This window comes from Haematobia irritans, chromosome 1 (genome assembly GCF_050003625.1).
Source record: "Haematobia irritans isolate KBUSLIRL chromosome 1, ASM5000362v1, whole genome shotgun sequence".
In the NCBI taxonomy this organism is placed as follows: domain Eukaryota; kingdom Metazoa; phylum Arthropoda; class Insecta; order Diptera; family Muscidae; genus Haematobia; species Haematobia irritans.
The window spans coordinates 258,619,123-258,641,820 of NC_134397.1; the positions used below are offsets into that span (position 1 = coordinate 258,619,123).

Below are 22,698 nucleotides of genomic sequence, written 5' to 3' on the forward strand. Positions count from 1 at the left end.
CTATAGAAACAAAATGTTGTTGTTGCCAACCAACAGAGAAATACAATTTTGACAAAAAATGTCTATATAGAAAAAAAATTGACGAAATTTTCTTTAGAAATAAAATTTTGACAAAATTTTCTATAGAAATAAAATTTTGACAAAATTTTCTATAGAGAATAAATTTTGAAAAAATTTTCTATAGAAAATAAATTTTGAAAAAAAGTTTCTCTATAGAAATAAAAATTTCTATATAAATAAAATTTGTTAAAAATAAATTTTGACAAAATTTTCTATAGAAATAAAATTTTGTTGTTGTTAACCAACAGAGGAAAAGAATTATTTTCCTCTGTTGGTTAAGCTACACTTGTAGTTTAGTCGATGCTTGCTTTTACGCTGAAATCAAAAACAACAACAATGATTAAAGAAAAAAAACCAACAATAACAAAACAAATAGAATGAAAGAAAATTTTGACAAAATGTTCCACATAGAAATAAAATTTTGAAATAAGATTTCTGTATAGCAATGAAATTTTGACAAAATTTTCTATAGAAATAAAATTTTGACAAAATTTTCTATAGAAATAAAATTTTGAAAAAATTTTCTATAGAAATAAAATTTTGTGAAAACTTTCTATAGAAATAAAATTTTAACAAACTTTTCTATAGAAATAAAATTTTGACAAAATTTTCTATATAGAAATAAAATTTTGACAAAATTTTCAATAGAAATAACATTTTAACAAAATTTTCTATAGAAATAAAATTTTGAAAAAAATTTCTATAGAAATAAAATTTTGACAAAATTTTCTATAACAATAAAATTTTGACAAGATTTTCTATAAATATAAAATTTTGCAAACAATTTTCTATAGAAATAAAATTTTGACAAAATTTTCTATATACATAGAAATAAAATTTTGAAAAAAATTTCTATAGAAATAAAATTTTGGCAAAATTTTCTATAGAAATAAGATTTTGACAAACTTTTCTATGTAAAAATAAAATTTTAACAAATTTTTCTATATAAAAATAAAATTTTGACAAAATTTTCTATAGAAATAAAATTTTCACAAAATTTTCTATATAGAAAAAAATTGAAACAAAATCGATATAGAAATAAAATTTTGACAAAATTTTCTATAAAAACAAAATTTTGACAAAACTTTCTATAGAAATACAATTTTGACAAAATTTTCTATATACATAGAAATAACATTTTGAAAAAAGTTTCTATAGAAATAAAATTTTGGCAAAATTTTCTATAGAAATAAAATTTTGACAAAAATTTTCTATATAGAATACAATTTTGAGAGTATTTTTATATAGAAATAAAATTTTGAGAAATAAAATTTTGGCAAAATTTTCTATATAGAAATAAAATGTTGACAAAATTTTATATAGAAATAAAATGTTGACAAAATTTTCTATAGAAATAAAATTTTGACAAAATGTTCTATATAGAAATAAAATTTTGACAAAAATTTCAATAGAAATAAAATTTTGACAAAATTTTCAATAGAAATAACATTTTAACAAAATTTTCTATAGAAATAAAATTTTGACAAAATTTTCTATAGAAATAAAATTTTGACAAAATTTGCTATATAGAAATAAAACTTTGAAAAAATTTTCTATTTAAAAAAAATTAAAAAAAATTTTTTATAGAAATAAAATTTTGACAAAATTGTCAATAGAAATAAATTTTTTACAAAATTTTCTATAGAAATAAAATTTTGACAAAATTTTTTACCGAAATATAATTTGACAAAATTTTCTATAGAAATACTATTTTAACAAAATTTTCGATGGAAATAAAATTTGACACACTTTTATATAGAAATAAAATTTTGACAAAATTTTCTATATAGAAATAAAATTTTGACAAAATTTTCTATATAGAAATAAAATTTTGTTAAAAAAGACTAGACCGTTTTCCTGAAAAAATCCTCACTTTTATGGAAATTTCCCGCCAAATCCCCATGTCCCCAACTCAGAAATGTCATCTCCATTCACGAAAAATATCCCCAATTTGGGGAAATCGCCAAAACTGCCAACACTGCAGTCCAGGCTCTAAAGCCAATTGAACGACGCTATGAATATGAGCCCCATGAAAATTAGTCCCAAAACCTAAATAAAGTACGGCTCCAAAAAATTATATAGAAAACTAAGAACACAAAATCCCATGTTCCGATATTCGGAATTGTTAATGGCAAGAATTTATTTTTCTCTTAAGGAAAAATAGAGATACTCTCGGTCTCCCATACAATTTTAATTTGAACTTCTCATTAAAGAGAACTTTATTACCAAGATTTAAGTTTGTAAGTTTCAGGGATAAGAAATTATGCCCAAACTAAAATTTTGCGATTCCGAATTTCAGAACATTGGGGAAAATTTTTGGCGGTATGAAAATAACCTACAAAACCCAAATTAAGCAGGGTCACAAATGTGGGGTGACGTTTCATAAGTAATTACGGAATTACATTTGGTGAAACGGCATACTTATGGGACCACTTTCGTATTTTCTACTAACACGATTTTTTTCTCTACGGTTGTTAGTCACTGCATAAATTGATAACTTTTTTTATATAGTCTCCTAATAGTTTAATAAAAAATATTGAGAGATTTTAAGAACACATTACCATTGGCATATTTATAAGCATTGATATATGAACGTTTAATTTATGATTGTATATATAGGAAAAAAATAAAATGCCAATATTTATAAATTTTAATAATCGTCTTAATATTTTTTTTATTATTTATTGAAATATTATTTTATATGTTTTATATTTTTATTTTGATATAAATTCTCTATAAAATTAGAAAAAAAAATCACAAACAATCATTAGGATTTTGGAATTGAAATTTATTATGGCCATTCACTCGTTTCTAGTATTATCATAATATAAAATTTATTTTATTTGCAAAATGCACAATATTCCAAGAGGTATTGATTAAACTTTTAATACCCATTGTCAATTAAATATTGGCATATGAAACTTTAATATACGATTGTATAAAGTATCATTCTGTGTATATATTAATATTTTTTAATTATTGCTTTATTATTAAAATATGAATTTTCTTTTATTTAGAATTATTCACTAAGAATCACAAGCCATTTTGCAATTGATCGTTTATTATCGCCATTCACTCACTTTTGTTTTCATTTGTTAAGTCCCAGGTACTTAAAGTGACAGTTTTCACTTTATCACAATTTACAACAGGACTTGAGCAAAACATAAATAAAATTATGCATGTTGTAGCAATATAATTATGTAGCTTCATCATATTGTTGATTTTGTTGTATTTGTCATATTCTTTTTTCAAAATAAATAAATAAATATTTCTATATCTTTTTTTTTTTGGTTTTATTATTAGCTTATCTTTCGATATTAGAGGAAATTTCGCGTAGCGTTATTCCGTTAATTATGTTGCGTTTCGTTGTAAAGTTTAAAGAGAACTGAAGTACGACTGAAGTGTAGAGTTTGTTTATTTGCTCCACATTGAAGTATCTAAATATCGGTGTATTGATTACTGACGTCTTCTGATAAGCAATATTCGACAGCAAAAAAAAGGTGATATGCCACTAGCGCACTTATCATATGCTCCAGGTAATCAAAGTGATTTTGTACTCGTACCAACAATCGATTAGTAATCATTATTGTTTATGAGAAGGGACCATAATGCACTTCAACAACAGGGTAACACAAAATTGTTTAACCCGTTTCGGAACTGTGTTGCATTTTCGCGTCAGTGTATTTTTTGGCATATTTTTATATAACTTAAATTCTAATAAAGAGAACTGATGAGTATGCACTCAAAAAAAAAAAAAAAAAGTCGACCCTAAATGAAACCAAATCCAAATTATTTTAATCAATCTATTTTAGTTGATAGACTTATTAGGTTATGAGAATAATTCTTTGACTTTGATAATTTTTTGCGTACGATACACTCTTAAAAAAATATGTTTTTCATATGTTCCGATATAAACAAAATGTGTTTCGGGCACAATTTTAAAACACAATATATTTAAGTGCAAACAAGGAATATTCCTAAACTAATACTAAATGTTTGGGACATCTATGTTAATATGTTAGAATATATTATGATTGGGGCATGAATGTTTCATAAAAATCATATGTGTGAATGCAAACATATATAAATTTACAAATTTCGACTAAACATACATATGTTGTGATATTTTATTCAAAGCGACAGAGAGAGTATAGAGAAAGAAATAGAGATGGAAACCGGGAGAGTTGACAGGAGAGCCCACGTGGCAAACAAATGTATGTTTCTGTTAAATAATGTTATGTTTGCATGGGCTCGTGGGCGCTGCAAACTATGCTATATAAGTGTAACTTATAACGATAATTATCTACTGGTGACTATAACAGCTACGTAGTCCAGTGGGTAGTTTGTTGGCTTACAAACTGTATAGTCCTATGTGCGTGAAGATAAATTGTAAATTTAACTAGTCGAGACACAAACCAGGTAGTTTTTGCCTGCGCACCTAATGGGTTAATTACAATTTGGGGAGATAAAATATTTAATGAAATTCAGCACTTTCCAACATATTTGCGCAAAATATTTTGGTATTAAACGAAAGATCTTGACAAGTACTATAAATGCAAGTGGTTGTCATGTTCGAAAGCGTCCCATAAATGTTAGTTTTGCAGCTATATTTTAAAAGTCAGTTTGTCCAACTTGAAATAAAGTTAAACTACGCCCACTGTGCAATCCCTGCTCTAGATTTTTTGGTATCAAATGAAAGCTCTTGATGAGTACTATAAACGCAAGTGGTTGTCATGTTCGAAAGCATCATAAAAATATCGATTTTTATCAAAAAGAAAATTACTTTTTTAGAATTTAAAAAAAAGTGCACATTGGCCCACTGTGCAACACCTGCTCTACAGTGTTTGGTATCAAATGAAAACTCTTGATGAGTACTATAAATGCAAGTGGTTTTTATTTTCGAAAGTTTCCAAAAAAAAATTGTTTTAAGCAAAAGTAAAATTAATTTGCGAAATTTTAGAAAATATCGCACCAGCGCCCACTGTGCAAAACCTGCTCTAGATTTTTTGCAAATCATTTGATACCAAAAAATCTAGAGCAGGTTTTGCACAGTGGGCACGGGTGTCCTATATTGTAACTTCGTGCAAACTAAGTTTCTTTTTGATAAAAATCGATATTTCTGTGATGCTTTCGAATATAACAACCACTTGGATTTATAGTACTCATCAAGAGCTTTCATTTGATACCAAAAAATCTAGAGCAGGTATTGCACAGTGGGCCCGCGTGCACTATATTTTAAATTCTGACATATTAATTATATTTTTGATAAAAATCGATATTTCTATGATGCTTTCGAACATGAGAACCACTTGCATTTATAGCACTCGTCAAGAGCTTTCATTTGATACCAAAAAATCTAGAGCAGGTTTTGCACAGTGGGCGCTGGTGCGATATTTTCTAAAATTTCGCAAATTAATTTTACTTTTGCTTAAAACAATTTTTTTTGGGAAACTTTCGAAAATAAAAACCACTTGCATTTATAGTACTCATCAAGAGTTTTCATTTGATACCAAACACTGTAGAGCAGGTGTTGCACAGTGGGCCAATGTGCACTTTTTTTGAAATTCTAAAAAAGTAATTTTCTTTTTGATAAAAATCGATATTTTTATGATGCTTTCGAACATGACAACCACTTGCGTTTATAGTACTCATCAAGAGCTTTCATTTGATACCAAAAAATCTAGAGCAGGGATTGCACAGTGGGCGTAGTTTAACTTTATTTCAAGTTGGACAAACTGACTTTTAAAATATAGCTGCAAAACTAACATTTATGGGACGCTTTCGAACATGACAACCACTTGCATTTATAGTACTTGTCAAGATCTTTCGTTTAATACCAAAATATTTTGCGCAAATATGTTGGAAAGTGCTGAATTTCATTAAATATTTTATCTCCCCAAATTGTAATTAACCCATTAGGTGCGCAGGCAAAAACTACCTGGTTTGTGTCTCGACTAGTTAAATTTACAATTTATCTTCACGCACATTATAGTCCTCGGTTCGATTCTCCGTGCAGGCGAAAGGTAAAATTTAAAAAATTTATAAAAGTGAATAATTTCTTCAACATTATTTGTATTACAGAAAAAAGTGCCAAGAACTAAAATATTTCGAGGAAGTGAAAATTACGAGTATGTTAGGCAATGAGCACAATCGTCTTTGGGAAAAATTCTTCCAAGCATATAACATTTTTGGGCTCAAAATGCTTCCAAACATATGATATGTTCACATAAAACAAACATATTAATGTTTCGGCAGTATCCAATAATATATGTGCTTCCTGCAAAATATGTTTGGAACATATGTTAAAGAAGCGATTTTTTTTTAGGGTGTAGTTACATGAACTAAAAAAGGGCAAAAACCTAGAAATGAATGAAGCATAAATATTTATTAAATTCGTGTTTCCCACCAAATAGTTGGGAATCTCTTAAAAATTTGTACATTTTTCCAATAATTAGCCCTTTTTCTGGTTTTTGCAATTTTGAACTCGAATTTTTTCTTTAACAAGTGATGAAAACTAATTATGTACATTTTCTTGAATTTGTTGAAAAATATTTACAATTAATATTATTCGAGTTTTATGGCCAAAAATTAAATTAAGGAACTTGATCAATAGAGTCATTGAAAAGAAAACGCCAGATACAAATCTACACGGCGAAAAAGACTGTTTTTCATATGTTTGGATGTAAAAATTATATGTTTGGAACTCAAATTTTTTAACACAATATTTTTAAGTGCAAGCATACAATGTGCATGAACTAGGATAACATGTTTGGGACATATATGTTAATATATTAGAACATATTATGTTTGGGACATAAAATTGGGACATAATATGTTTGAACAATACAAACAATATTTTGTTTCGAGCAATCCTAAAAATATATACGCTTGAAGCAGAATGTGTTTGGAGTATATGTTGCAGAAGCGATTTTTTTGAGGGTGTCTACACGCCTGACTATACATGTTTCAGTTCGGGCGAATGAACCTTTTCACAGCCTGTATTATAGATCTGACTGGGATAGATAACTCAATTTTGGGTCCATTATGTTAGCTTCTTATGGAGAAAACATATTAGAATTGTCCTCTTACAAATTGAATCATCTTTACTCCCACTGTGCATCATCTCTTCATATAGCTACAAATCCCTTAATCTTTTTTATCTTTTCAATGACTCTATTGATCAAGTTCTTTAATCCTCTTTATGCCAGATTTATGGAGCCCTCCGGCCTGGGGTTGAGATCTCTGGATGTGGAGAGGCTGTGTCCTAACGGTCATCGCTTGTGTAGATCCTGCTCGTGGCTAGAGTGGTCGCATACCTCTAGCCGAGAGATAGGAGAAACGGGGGAAAGGAGAAAACGTGACTAGAGTGATCGCAAACCTCTAGCAGTATAAAAGAAAAAGGATAGCACGTGACTAGAGTGATCGCGCACCTCTAGCTATGGTGTAGTAACGGATGAGGGGGAATGGGAACAAGTGACTGGAGTGATCGTACATATCTAGCTGTCGGATAGGAAAGGATGAGGGGAAGGGAGAACACGCGTCTAGTTTGGTCGCACACATCTAGGTGTGGGATAAGAAAGGATGAGGAAGGATAGGAACACATGACTAGAGTGGTCGCACATCTCCAACTGTGAGATATGAAAGGAGAAGGGAATATAGGAACACGTGGCTAGAGTGGTCGCACACTTCTAGCTATCGGATAGTAAAGGAGGAGGGAATGTAGGGACACGTGGCTAGAGTAGTTGCACACCCCTAGCTATGTGGTAGGAAAGGAGGAGGGAATGTAGGAACACGTGCACACAGAGAAGAAACATGATTATCACACTCATATTCGAAGAGCAAAATAATATGATAGGAACTCGTTTTGCAGCGACCATTTAACATTTTCACCTTCCACCATGTTGGCTCAGTGAACATGGTTCTACGAAAAATAAAATTGTCCTCATATAAAATGTTTTTATATTGATAAAAAGAATTTTGTTTGAATCAAAATACCATGGTCACGATCTAAAATGTTATGGTATTCATCAAAAATGTTTTTCTTCCAATTAAAAGAACACCACAACCTAAAATTCTTTAGATCTTTATGAAAAAACTTTTTTTTCGTCGCAAAAAGGACGCCACTTGAGAAAAGAAAACACAAAATTAACTTTATTTATTTGTTTTTATTTATTTATAAACTCATTCATTGTTTATTGATATTTATAATGTCGTGCAAGCAAACATCACATATTTTTACTCACTCTAGTTTGGTTAAATTTCAACAATAAGTAATCATTCCATATTTACTTCGTGCCCGTAAAATGTACCAACGCAGACACCATGTAACTGCAAATAAAAATAAATTATACCATATATCAAAATGCAGAACAAATAGCGGGTACATTTTTATACACTCCACCATAGGATGGGGGGTATATTAACTTTGTCATTCCGTTTGTAACACATCGAAATATTGCTCTAAGACCCCATAAAGTATATATATTCCGGGTCGTGGTAAAATTCTGAGTCGATCTGAGCATGTCCGTCTGTTGAAATCACGCTAACTTCCGAACGAATAAAGCTATCGACTTGAAACTTGGCACAAGTAGTTGTTATTGATGTAGGTCGGTAGGTATTGCAAATGGGCCTTGTCGGTCCACTTTTACGTATAGCCCCGATATAAACGGACCCCCACATTTGGCTAGCGATTGCTCTAAGTGAAGCAACTTACATCCGATCCGGCTTAAATTTGGTACATGGTGTTAGTAAAGGGTGATTTGTTAAGAGCTTGATAACTTTTTAAAAAAAAAAACGCATAAAATTTGCAAAATCTCATCGGTTCTTTATTTGAAACGTTAGATTGGTCCATGACATTTACTTTTTGAAGATAATTTCATTTAAATGTTGACCGCGGCTGCGTCTTAGGTGGTCCATTCGGAAAGTCCAATTTTGGGCAACTTTTTCGAGCAATTCGGCCGGAATAGCCCGAATTTCTTCGGAAATGTTGTCTTCCAAAGCTGGAATAGTTGCTGGCTTATTTCTGTAGACTTTAGACTTGACGTAGCCCCACATGATTTTGGTGGCCAACTTACCGATTTTGGTGGCCAACTTACCGGTCCATTTCTTGAGATGAATTGTTCTCCGAAGTTTTCCCTCAAAATGGCCATAGAATCGCGAGCTGTGTGGCATGTAGCGCCATCTTGTTGAAACCACATGTCAACCAAGTTCAGTTCTTCCATTTTTGGCAACAAAAAGTTTGTTAGCATCGAACGATAGCGATCGCCATTCACCGTAACGTTGCGTCCAACAGCATCTTTGAAAAAATACGGTCTAATGATTCCACCAGCGTACAAACCACACCAAACAGTGCATTTTTCGGGATGCATGGGCAGTTCTTGAACGGCTTCTGGTTGCTCTTCACTCCAAATGCGGCAATTTTGCTTATTTACGTAGCCATTCAACCAGAAATGAGCCTCATCGCTGAACAAAATTTGTCGATAAAAAAGCGGATTTTCTGCCACTGATTTTGGTAATAAAATTCAATGATTTGCAAGCGTTGCTCGTTAGTAAGTCTATTCATGATGAAATGTCAAAGCATACTGAGCATCTTTCTCTTTGACACCATGTCTGAAATCCCACGTGATCTGTCAAATACTAATGCATGAAAATCCTAACCTCAAAAGAATCACCCTTTATATAGTCTCTAAGAACCTTGCAAAATATGGTCCACATACGTCCATAATTACATATAGCCCCCATATAAACCGATCCCCCGATTTGGCTTGCGGAGCCTCTAGGAGAAGGAAATTTCACCCGATCCGGCTGAAATTTGGTACATGGTGTTAGTATATGGTCTCTAACAACCATGCAAAAATTGTATATATAAAAAATATAATATATCTTTTTCTTTTGAAGCGATAAACTTTCCAAGGAAATTATAGATTAACCTTAAATAAAGACATATCACTTATGAAATATTTTTGAAATATTCCAGATAACTGTTAAATATATTAACCAATTTGAAGAATACAAGAAACACACAAAGAAATTAAATCGATATAAATAAACCGTTGCTTGACTATAGAGACATTCATTATAAATCAATCAAACCGATAAAATGTTTAACAAAATTCTTATTATTGTCGCACTGGCTAGCTTGGGATATGTTCAGGCTACAGACCCCAATCTCAAAGCAGTGGAAGTTGATCCTAAAGTGTTGACCAATGTAACTTTACTAAAGACAGATGAAGGACGTCTGGGAAATACAGAATATACTTTTCGCTGTACTGCGGGTACTACTAAAACAGGTAATTGATGGAGTTTTAATTTCGGAAAGTGTATAATTTGTATTGATATTTTTGCAAATTTTAGCTCGTGTCACCTGTTCTGGTCATGATCGTACCACATGGACAACACCTCATAATGTGGAATTGACTTTGAATTGTCCTCCCAATGGCCAGGGGCCAATTATAGCCTTTGCTGATATTTACTTTACAGTTACCACAACCAATGTGAATTGTTACATCACTGCTGGAGGTATAGGCTACAGTTACATACAAATGAAAGTCATAGCAAATGGAACCGAGCTTTTTGATTATTCGGATAATTTTTATAATTATTAAGGGCCATTGTGTGTGTGTGTGCTGAAATTCCTATTTTCTATTTTATTTTTCCTATGTATTTATAAAGTAACATAACATAATTTGGATGCATTAAAGAGAGATGGATTTTTTTTTGTCATAAATAAAAACATAAGCCAAAATAAATAAAATAAAAATTGGTGCAATTTGATTAATAACGTATCTGTACTAAAGAAGAACCTATAATCTTAGGGGGTTTGTTATGGACATTTGAGACCATAAATTTAATATAAAGAATTTCAATTGAATTTACTGGAACATAAAGGGTGATACGGTGAACACCCCTCATTTTGAAGGTGGGTGTGTGTGTGTGTGTAGAATGTTGCTCCTATTTTGATTTTGGAATTCACTCTTCAGTTGTCAAAATGCCGTCCAAGCAAGAAGAGCAGCGTATCAAAATTTTGCTCGCGCATCGCGAAAATCCGAGCTACTCGCACGCAAAGCTGGCAAAATCGCTAAAAGTTGCCAAATCAACCGTTACAAATGTAATTAAAGTGTTTGGGGAACGTTTGTCGACAGCAAGGAAGTCTGGATCGGGGGGAAATCGAAAACCGGAAGCCGCTGAGACGACAAAGAGAGTTGCCGGTAGTTTTAAGCGAAACCCTAACCTCTCTCTCCGAGATGCCGCAAATAAGCTGGATGTATCGTCTACAACCGTGCATCGAGCCAAAAAACGAGCCGGACTATCGACTTACAAGAAGGTAGTGACTCCAAATCGCGATGATAAACAAAATACGACGGCCAAAGCGCGATCCCGGAGGCTGTACACGACGATGCTGACGAAGTTTGACTGCGTGGTAATGGACGATGAAACCTACGTCAAAGCCGACTACAAGCAGCTTCCGGGACAGGAGTTTTATACGGCAAAAGGAAGGGGAAAGGTAGCAGATATTTTCAAGCACATAAAACTGTCAAAGTTCGCAAAGAACTATCTGGTTTAGCAAGCCATCTGTACCTGTGGCTTGAAAAGCAGCATTTTCATAGCTTCCGGGACTGTCAACCAAGAAATTTACCTTAAAGAGTGTTTGAATAAACGTCTGCTGCCTTTCCTGAAGAAACACGGTTGTTCCGTACTGTTTAGGCCGGATTTGGCATCTTGCCATTACGGTAAAAAGGCCATGGAGTGGTACGCTGCCAACAACGTGCAGGTGGTTCCCAAGGACAAGAACCCTCCCAACACGCCGTACCTCTGCCCAATTGAGAAATACTGGGCTATTGTCAAGCGGAACCTAAAGAAGACCAAAAAAACTGCTAAGGACGAGCAGCAGTTAAGTCAGGCAAACTGGCTTTCTGCGGCGAAGAAGGTGGACAAGGTGGCTGTACAAAATCTGATGGCAGGTGTCAAGCGGGCCTCACGCTTGGATTTGGAAAAGCGAAAGCCTAACTGAATATTTTTCCTGAATTTTATACTAATTGAACTTGAAAAAGAAATTTACTTTGATTTTTTAAATAAACGATTTCACCGATTTACACGCGTTTTTCCTTGACCAAATTTTGACCGTATCACCCTTTATATGTATTAGAAGTTTAGGAAAATTAGAGTCATTTTTACAACTTTTCGACTAAGCAGTGACGATTTTACAAGGAAAATGTTGGTATTTTGACCATTTTTGTCGAAATCAGAAAAACATATATATGGGAGCTATATCTAAATCTGAACTGATTTCACTGATTGTACTCCTAGTGCAAAATTTCAACCAAAATTTCAACATGACTATATTACTAATTGTACTCCTAGTGCAAAATTTCATCCAAAGCTCAACCAAATTGGGCCAAAACTCTGGCTTCTGGGGCCATATAAGTCCATATCGGGCAAATTTGGCACACATGACTATACTACTAATTGTACTCCTTGTGCAAAATGTCAAGCTAATCGGGATAAAACTCTGGCTTCTGGGTCCATATAAGTGCATATCGGGCGAAAGATATATATGGGAGCTATATCTAAATCTGAATCGATTTCAACCAAATTTTGCACACTTGACTATACTACTAATTGTACTCCTAGTGCAAAATTTCAACCAAATTCGGCCAAAAATCAGGCTTCTGGGGCCATATAAGTCCATATCGGGTGAAAGATATATATGGGAGCTATATCTAAATCTGAACCGATTTCAATCAAATTTTGCACACTTGACTTTACGACTAAGTGTTATGTTTGTACAAAATTTCAAGCAAATCGGTATAAAACTCTGGCTGCTGGGTCCATATTAGTACATATCGGGCGAAAGATATATATGGGAGCTATATCTAAATCTGAACCGATTTGTTCCAAAATCAACAGAGTTTTATTCTGACCCAAATTAGGAACATGTGCCAAATTTGAAGGCGATTGGACTCAAATTGTGACCTAGACTTTGATCACAAAAATGTGTTCACAGACAGACGGACGGACGGACATGGTTATATCGACTCAGGCACCCACCCTGAGCATTATTGCCAAAGACACTATGTGTCTATCTCGTCTCCTTCTGGGTGTTACAAACATATGCACTAACTTATAATACTCTGTTCCACAGTGTGGCGCAGGGTATAAATATCTACAAAAATCACCAAATTTCTAGACATTCCTCATTATATCCCAAACTCAAAAAATGTATCCACACCCACAAATAAATCCCCATTTGGTGAAAATCCCCAAATAATGGCAACGCTGTGTCAAAGAATCGGGAGATTGGTCTATAAGGGAGTTATATAGAAACATTGATCGTTGCAAGCTATATTTGGCATAGCTTTGTTGGATCTAAAAACTTCCATATTTTAAATTTTAAGTAAATTGGATTAAAGAAGGCCAATCGGAAAATTGGTCGTTATGATAGCTATAGTAAATAGCACAGCTTTTTACAAACGCAAAATGCCATGCCACAATTTAGTTTAAATATCTTCACACACTGGTCTGCCACAGTTATGCCCTTTTCTATGGAAAACACGGCATCCATCGGATAAATTTCCGTAAATCGGCGGTCTGCCAATACGATCTCATGTGTTTTTAGACAGTTTAATTAACATTCTAGCATATTTTGTCTAAATCGTTAATTTTATTTTAAAATTTTAACTTTAAATTCCACCAAACATTATTTAAATCAACTGTTATACATTCTTCACCGCATTAACCATCATATACATATGGCACTGTAAATTTGTGTTTGTATTTTGAATCAAAATAATTTAAATTGGTACAACATGACCACACTTACCGAAATTGTATGCACATATGTTCAGTTCGATGTTCCACAAATGATGCAATACGAATTGTGAGTCTTTATCCACAGGGTGGTGGTGAGTACTTGTATAATATAGTCAACCACCTCTGACTTTTGACTTTAGTAATTTCCATATATATATATAACACGATATTAATAATATTCTATATTATATATTTATGCGCAATATTAAAACAAAAAAATTAAAATTGTTTGTTTTTATATACATATTGTTTTTTTGTTTTTTTTTTTGTTTACAATATTCACACGTACAATCCGATATATATATAAAATTAATGACAGACACAGATAATAAAGAGAAAAACAAAATATATAAATTACAAAGAATGCAATTCTATATAAATACTCAATTATAATGAATTTCGAACATTTACACAAAAATATTTGCGAATACAAAATGTTAATTTGCCGAAAAATTCTTATCATCGCCTTACTGGCGGCTATCGTAGGATATAGCAATGCCAATGATGATATTCTTCAATACATTGAAGTGGAAGCCAAACAACAAATACAGATCAAACTAAAGAATATTGAAGAAGGACATCTTGGAGAATCGCAATATTCATATCGTTGTACAGCAGGCCTGGCTAAAAGAGGTAAATTAATTTACAAAAAAATTGCTTTAATTTTTATTCTATTATTAATGCTAAAATTTAATTTCATAGCACGTGTTACCTGTTCTGGCCATGATCGAGTGACATGGTCTACTCCTCATAATGCAGAATTAACATTAAATTGTCCTCCAAGTGGTCAGGGCCCTATAATTGACTTTACTGAAATCGATTTCACCGTGACGACGACGAATGTTAATTGCATTATTACCGCAGGAGGTATCGGTTACGATTTCATACAAGTTAAAGTCATTGCTAATGGAACGAAATTATTCGAATATTCAGATAATTTTTATACTGAATAAATATAATATAACTGGTAGCTGAAAACGAGGAAAACGAGCCAACATTCCAATGCAATTTTTACATTTTTTATGAGAAGGTACAATTTCGTAAAGGGTATACCAGATCAGTACATTTTACTTGTTTCCACAAAACTTTCCTTCTAACGAATCTTTAAACCAACGAAATCAAAAAAGTTATTCCTCATAATGTTTTTTCCTGTGTACATTTCCAAGGAATTAAATAGTCATCACCAATCGGGATTGTAAGACTGGCTGCCAGAGAATATAGAAAAAAGTGCCCATGAGAGAATATATCCCAATACCTATTCATATTCGGATATACTTTGAATGCAATCATAGATTATAGGTTACATAGATGGTTTAAAAATTGCGACCACCAAAACCGCGAAGATATATAATTCAATTTTATGCGGTTTTGCTATTTACGAACGACCCCAAAGCAAATTGCTGCCTTGAACTGATTCTTTTGAGACAGTTTTCAAATTCAATACCAAATGTCATATGAATTGTCTTTGAAAAATTTAACTTTGAAACAAAATCAAATCGAACCATTTCTGAAGCGAATGGCACTAGGAGACGTTCAAATACGATAAAAATGTGTGAAAAAATCATAGTGCAAGGGTGGTGAAGTTGAACTAATGCTCGCACACTGAGGATTGATACTTCGAAAAGTCATACTGAGATTAGCAGTAAACGGAATTCCGTTACAAAAACTGAACACTGGTGATTGATACTTCGAAGTCATACTGAAATTGGAAAGGAATATAGTGTCGAAACTCGACGCCGGTTAAGCAGTAAACGGAATTCCGTTACAAAAACTGAACCAGTAGGTATAGTGAAAAACAAGTAAGGAAGTCGTAAAGTCGTACGGGCCGACTATATTATATCCTGCATCACTTGTAGATCTAAATTTTCGATACCATATCACATCCGTCAAATGTGTTGGGGCTATATATAAAGGTTTGTCCCAAATACATACATTTAAATATCACTCGATCTGGACAGAATTTGATAGACTTCTACAAAATCTATAGACTCAAAATTTAAGTCGGCTACTGCACTAGGGTGGAGCACAATGTTAGTAAAACAATACGGGAAACATTTAAATCTGAAGCAATTTTAAGGAAACTTCGCAAAAGTTTCGACTAAGCCGTGGCGATTTTACAAGGAAAATGTTGGTATTTTGGCCATTTTTGTCGAAATCAGAAAAACATATATATGGGAGCTATATCTAAATCTGAACCGATTTCAACCAAATTTGGCACGCATAGCTACAATGCCAATTCTACTCCCTGTGCAAAATTTCAACTAAATCGGAGCAAAAAATTGGCCTCTGTGGTCATATGAGTGTAAATCGAGCGAAAGCTCTATATGGGAGATATATCTAAATCTGAACCGATTTCTTCCAAAATCAATAGGGTTCTATACTGAGCCAAAACACATACTTGTGCCAAATTTGAAGTCGATTGGACTAAAACTGCGACCTAGACTTTGATTACAAAAATGTGTTCACGGACAGACAGACATGGCTATATCGACTCAGGAGCCCACACTGAGCATTTTTGCCAAAGACACCGTGTGTCTATCTCGTCTCCTTCTGGATGTTGCAAACATATGCACTAACTTATAATACCCTGTTCCACAGTGTGGCGCAGGGTATAAAGAGCATTTTCTGTTAATTCGATTTTGAGCTTCGGTTATCCAGTTTCGTATATTTCAATGAAATTCGGCCGTATGTTTTCTCCGAAAGTTTTATTACAATAAATCGTCAATTTTTTTTTTTTACAAAATAAGTCTTTAGAACTCATTTTCACAGATTTTTTTATTTTTTCCTTTTTAACCGGTCTTAGGCAAAATAAAAACCCGATAACCGGTTTTCAAAAAATATGGATTTTCGATAAACCAGAAAACATTTTTGTTTTAACTCAGTTTTTTTGACACCCTAGAAAGGAATCATCCACTATGAGAACACCCATCCTGGTCGAACGATTGATTAATTGTATTCAGACCGAGGAACTCGGCGACTAAGATTGGATGCGTCCAGAGTTTGCCAGCCAAACCTACGTGGCTGGGCAAACGAAAAGGTGACGAGTGTCATGCGGCCCTTAATTACAGATGAGACACGCGTCAGCTACGATGCTAGCAATCACTGAGAGATATGAATTAAGACGGATGCACTTGTCTGATCTTAGGGCAACACTATCGTGAAAAGACCTTGCTTGGATGCTATTGGCCGGTGGCCGGACTCCGAGAACGGGATTAATCTTGTAGCTGTTCACCGCTTCAGTTTACCTATGATGACTAGATGGGATTCTGGATTTATAAGAACCATTTTTTGTTTGAGTTTTGTAAGTGTGCAAGAATAAATGATGAAATAAAACCTCGATTTGAAATCTAAAATCTGTAGATTTTTACCCCAATTATTTAAGTGATTACGAGAAGTAAAATCTGGAAATTTTGCATTCAGTTTCAAGCAATTTTCATGATCAGTGTGCCTTCTATACCCTCAATAAGTGAAATCGGTCTATATGGAGGCCTTACCAAATGGACCGATAAAACTAAATCATATACACTTTGTTATGAGTCTAAAATGACAGTATATATTCAATTTGTGGCAAATCGGATAAAAACTAGAATTTCTAGAAACCCTAGGAGTTAAATCGGGAGTTCGGTGTAATGGGGACTATAACAAAACATGGAAGGATACACACAGTATTCAGCACATTTAATTGTAGTTCTAGAAACTAGACCCCAAATCGGGGGGCCGGTTTATAAGGGGGCTATATCAAAAACTGTTCCGATACACAATATGTTTGGCACAGCTCTTTATGGTCCTAGAATACCTCTAGATTTCAAATTTCAAGCAAATTGGATAAAAACTACGCATTCTAAAACCCAAAAAGTAAAATCGGGAGATCGGTGTATATGGGGGCTATATCAAAACATGGACCGGTACTCACCATTTTCGACACAACTCTTTATGGTCCTAGAATACCTCTAGATTTCACATTTCCGGCAAATTGGGAAAAAACTACGGATGTTAAAAGCCCAAGAAGTAAAATCGGGAGATCGGTCTATATGGGTGCTATACCAAAACCGATACCACACACCTCTTTATGGTTCTAGATGAAATGAAAACCAAGACCTTAAATCGGGCGACTGGTTTATATGGGAGCTATATCAAAACCTGAACCGATATAGCCCATCTTCGAGCTTGGCCTGTATGCAGATAACATAAAAGACGATTCTTTGCCAAATTTCAGGACGATATCCCCATTATTGTAACGTGATTACAACAGACAGACAGACGGCCAGACGGACATGCTTATATCATTTTTTTCAATATAGCGGCTTTTTCTTTGTAACGCAGGATCTCAGGATGAAGATGAAACTAATATTCCTGGGTGGCAGTTGTCTGTCCATATGTTAAGATGGTGGTTTGGATGGTTACTGTGATAACAATAGTACACTTAAACACTGTTAACAGTACACTGGAAAAATATTTATTTAAGATTTAATTCGTTTTTTTTTTTGTTATTATTGGCTTCTCTTCAATCGTTATTGTTGTTTTTGATCTCAGCTTAAAGCCATGCATTGACTAAACTACTAAGCTACACTTGTACAACAATAACAAAAAAACGAATGAAGATAGAGGAAGCACGCTCAAAAACAAACCCAGCCATTTACATTCAAATCGATGATTTGAGTTTGGCAAAGGAAAAGAGATATGCTTGCAAATTTGTTTTAGGCAGTAGCCGACTATCAAACCCCTTTTTCGGAAGGTTCAAGTGTAGTTCACTTTGGGTTGAGTGAATCACCCGAATTTATTCTGATAATTGGTTGATAGTTTTGCTGCAAGTAGAGGATGCTGATGAGGAATGTGGTAATTCCGAAACAGCTGTACATCCAACCATCTTGCAGTCTATAGGGCTTTGCCCAAATAAATTTGACAAGCATACTTTTCCTCTATTGGTTAAGCTACATTTAAGATAAAAACGCTTCAAGCAAAGGCTAAGAATTATTTGTATTCTTTATTTTGAAGTATCTGGTATAATTTGAATTTTTTAACTGTCATTTGTTTGTGCGTGAATAGATATATTAATATATCGCAAACAGAAAATGAGAATTCTATAAACGAAATCTGTATCCTAATTTTAATTTAATTGATCCTAGATTTAAAGCTACATAGGTCTCTGAAAAATGTCTTTATTTTGAAGAAACCACATCGGAATCAATACAAAAATCCTTAAAGTAAGATTAAAATCATTGGATCCAATAAACATTTTTTGTTTATTCTCGAATTTTCAAACTCCAATTAAACACAAATTAAAATTTCTTTGTTATAAAAATAATACATGTCTCTTTGTCAATTTATTTTTTTTTTTTGAAAATCTCATCTTTTCTTTACAATATTCAACTTAACCTATATCAATAATCATAATTAATTTACATGGTTTACTTGAATTATATCAATTAGTAATAAAATTTTCTCACATTTTCGGCTAACTACGCTATATTAATTTCGAGTGAAAATCTATTATAATTACGAATATTATTGTCAAAATGTACATTTTTTACAAGGAGTATTGCATTAGAATTTCATTTGGTCCCTAATAATTGTGAAAAATTACTTCTTGGGTTAACTAACTTAGTACTTATAGTAAAAAAAACAAAAAAATCAAAAACAGTTTTTTTTTTTTATAAAAATATATGTCTTATAATAACCATCGCAGAAATGTACCAAATACAGTAAGACCCAATAGTAATGCAGGTACTGTAATTGTTAAAAAGGCATTCGATCGTGAACCAGCACCTGTGGCTGCCCGATATTCTTCTTCGGGTAAATATTCGCGTATATGCCGTGTCTTATTCATCATCCAATAGAAGGCTCTCATATTGCCTTGGCGTTTAAGTTCTTCTCCGACATATTGACGAATTTTTCCATTGTATTCATTTAGCCAACGTTTCTGGAAAATTTGGAAATTTAAATTTTAATTTGTTGGAATATTTTTATATTTTAGTTTTACCTCCAAGGAACTCAATAAAGTTCCATCGATTAGTCTAGGTTCATAAGGCACTAAAGTTACATCTTGGAATGCTAAATATCGGGCTCCTGATGGATGAACATTATGGGTATTTTTCACTTCCAATACATTCTTCAAACGTACACCATAATCTCCACTTTTATAATGACCAGATTCTACAATGAAATTAAATGGGAATTTACATTTTAATCTTATGGTTTATGAGAGCCTTGTACAAAATAATCTTACCACTTGAAAAGAAATATCCTTCTTTGAAATGGAAATGATTGTCTTGACCATAATCCACAGATATTGGAGCTAAAATATAAAAAAAAAACAAACAAATTCTATGAAAATTGTAAAATTTCTTTTCTTGGATTCTCTTAGATTAATTCTAAAACGGGCTTTTTATAAATAAAATAAAAATAAAGTATTTTTATTGGAATATACCATACAGAGAACTTAAAATACCATTTTAGAATTAACCTAAGCAAATCCAAAATAAAAACTATAAGGGTCGTACAAAATCCAGCAATTGAAAATTTCAACTGCAGAATAGATGTTATATTATATGATTAAAAAAATTATGTGATTAAAAACAAAGTTATGCAAAAATCAATAGTCCACGTAAAACGATGTCTAATAAAAAAAATAAAATTTTAATTAAATTTGATAAAATATTTAGTTAAAACATATAATTTAATTTAATTCGGCCAATTAATATTTTAATTGAATCAATTGATAATTAAGACCTTAATTATCAATTACAACTATATTTATAATTTAATTGTAAATATTATTAATTAATAAATAAATTGAATCAATTCAAACATTCAAATCCATAGCCCTTGAAATTCTTATAAAAATATGAGTTATATTTTTCAATTACAATTTTAATTGAAATTCAACTAATTTTCAATTAAATCACACATAGAAAAAAAATCATTTAAATTAAAAAAAATCAATAGAATTATTAATTATTTGAAGCAATTAATTTTGTAATCGGATCAATAAACTGTTTTTTGGTTATTTTTAGAAGAAATTTATATTGAAGAAATTTATATTAAAAAGTGGACTACTAACCAGGGCGGTGGAGCCGGAGTCGGAGTCTTAAGGTGGAATTACATACCATGCGTTAATGCGACCGTTCATTGAAGAGTTGAATTTTCTCTTTCAAAGCAACAGCTCGGTTAGAGTGCTTCAAATAGAAAAAAATCAACCCTTCCATCAACGCACGGATTAACGCATGATATGTAATTCAACCTTTAGAGTCGGAGTCTGAAGATTTTGCTGGAGTCGGATTCGTAACAATTTTGCTCGACTCCGACTCCGGTTAAACCAAATTTTTTAAAATACTTCACATTTTTGTAACTAAGCAAGTTTTTACGCAAATTAGTTTCCATTGCGTTATTCATTCGATCAATGTACAGCATGATTGTAAATGAAAATCAACTTCCAATTACGGCTATCTTTTTATGTTTCCTAGAATGATAGACTAGCAGATGGGCTGGATCGATCCATTTTAATGCCCATCGAACAATCGAAAGTATTTTTTTTTGTTTAAATTTTATTTTAAGGCCATATACATATGTGGAATATTGACAGAAAATTTGTTCAAAGTTGTTTTTTATAGAAAATTTTGTTAAAATGTTATGTCTATAAAAAGTTTTGTAAAAATTTTATTTCTATAGCAAATTTTGTCAAAATTTTATTTCTATAAAAAATTTATTCAAAATTTTATTACTATAGAAATATTTTTTTCTACAGAAAATTTTGTAAAAATTTTATTTCTATAGAATATTTTGCAAAATTTTATTTCTATAGAAAATTTTGCAAAATTTTGTTTGTTAAACAATTTTTTTTTCAAAATTTTATTTCTATTGATAATTTTATTTCTATAAAAATTTAAGTCAAAATTTTATTTCTATAGAAAATTTTACCAAAATTTTATAGTAACAGATTTTTTTATTGGAAAATTTGGTAAAAATTTTATTTCTATAGAAAATTTTGTCAAAATTGTATTTCTATAGAAAATTTAGTCAAAATTTTGCTTCTGTAGAATATTTTGCAGAGTTTTGTTTACTACACAAAAATTTATCTAAAATTGTATTTTTATTGACAATTTTTTAAAAATTTTATTTCTATAAGAAAAAATTTTCAAATTTTATTTACATAGCAAATTTTCTCAAAATTTTGTTTCTTACTGATGCTCACTGATACTCACTGCTATAAAAAATGTATTCATAGTTTTATTACTATAGAAATATTTTTTTTTTCTATATAAAATTTAGTCAAAATTTTATTTTTATAGAAAATTTAGTCAAAATTTTATTTCTATAGAAAATTTTGCAAAATTTAGTTTGCAACACATTTTTTAATTGTATTTCTATTGATAATTTTTTCAAACTTTTATTTCTATAAAAAATTTTGCCAAATTTTATTTCTATAAAAATTTTATTCAAAATTTTATTTCTATATATTTGGTCAAAATTTGATTTCTATAAAAAATTTTGCCAAAATTTTATTTCTATAGAAAATTTAGTCAAAATTTTGTTTCTGTAGAAAATTTTGCAAAATTTTATTTACTAGACAAACATTTTTCCAAAATTGTATGCTTACTGATACTCACTGCTAAGTTGAAAACTTGTAGAAATGACTGAAATTTTCAAATTTTTCAATGAATGAATCATAAATGCATTTTTACGAAATTGTCTAAACATTTATAAATATTTCCCAAATATTGCCCGAGATTTTGTAGAAGTCTGATTTGAGATTTTATCAAAATGTATATCTAAATACAAAGTTGTGCAGAGTATATTATAATCGGCCCGCCCGACATTTTTTTTTTGTTA

The 22,698-nt window shown here is 31.7% G+C and overlaps 4 protein-coding genes across 8 annotated transcripts in view; 2 read left to right on the forward strand and 2 right to left on the reverse strand.

Moving 5' to 3' along the window:
- Positions 1-3,481, reverse strand: part of LOC142220926 (beta-mannosidase-like) — a 30,150-nt gene extending 26,669 nt beyond the window's left edge. Inside the window, exon 1 of the mRNA XM_075290354.1 lies at positions 3,141-3,481. Within this exon, the coding sequence (XP_075146469.1) occupies positions 3,141-3,273 (133 nt within the window). The 5' untranslated portion in view covers positions 3,274-3,481. The remainder of the gene's footprint in view (positions 1-3,140) is intronic.
- Positions 3,482-10,099: 6,618 nt separating this feature from the next.
- Positions 10,100-10,840, forward strand: LOC142219666 (uncharacterized). The gene is made up of 2 exons (XM_075288548.1): positions 10,100-10,349; positions 10,414-10,840. The coding sequence occupies exons 1-2, from the start codon at positions 10,160-10,162 to the stop codon at positions 10,662-10,664; spliced, it is 441 nt and encodes a 146-aa protein (XP_075144663.1). The 5' UTR covers positions 10,100-10,159; the 3' UTR covers positions 10,665-10,840.
- Positions 10,841-14,246: 3,406 nt separating this feature from the next.
- LOC142220966 (uncharacterized) lies at positions 14,247-14,877 on the forward strand. Its single transcript, XM_075290424.1, has 2 exons — positions 14,247-14,502; positions 14,572-14,877. The coding sequence occupies exons 1-2, from the start codon at positions 14,262-14,264 to the stop codon at positions 14,820-14,822; spliced, it is 492 nt and encodes a 163-aa protein (XP_075146539.1). The 5' UTR covers positions 14,247-14,261; the 3' UTR covers positions 14,823-14,877.
- Positions 14,878-19,154: 4,277 nt separating this feature from the next.
- The window catches only part of LOC142220942 (xaa-Pro aminopeptidase 2), a 72,354-nt gene continuing 68,810 nt past the window's right edge, over positions 19,155-22,698 (reverse strand). For all 5 annotated transcript variants that reach the window (XM_075290411.1, XM_075290376.1, XM_075290385.1 and 2 more), the window contains exons 9-11: positions 20,096-20,164; positions 19,850-20,022; positions 19,155-19,789 (exon numbers count right to left, since the gene is read on the reverse strand). In XM_075290411.1, the coding sequence (XP_075146526.1) occupies positions 19,538-19,789; positions 19,850-20,022; positions 20,096-20,164 (494 nt within the window). In that variant the 3' untranslated portion in view covers positions 19,155-19,537. The remainder of the gene's footprint in view (positions 19,790-19,849; positions 20,023-20,095; positions 20,165-22,698) is intronic.

What these genes read in the sequence shown, in the direction of transcription:
- LOC142220966 (XM_075290424.1), top strand. Translation starts at nt 14,262, where the DNA reads ATGAATTTCGAACATTTACACAAAAATATTTGCGAATACAAAATGTTA. An exon ending in AGCAGGCCTGGCTAAAAGAG is followed by an intron (nt 14,503 to 14,571) that starts GTAAATTAATTT and finishes TTAATTTCATAG; the next exon opens with CACGTGTTACCTGTTCTGGC.
- LOC142219666 (XM_075288548.1), top strand. Translation starts at nt 10,160, where the DNA reads ATGTTTAACAAAATTCTTATTATTGTCGCACTGGCTAGCTTGGGATAT. An exon ending in TGCGGGTACTACTAAAACAG is followed by an intron (nt 10,350 to 10,413) that starts GTAATTGATGGA and finishes TGCAAATTTTAG; the next exon opens with CTCGTGTCACCTGTTCTGGT.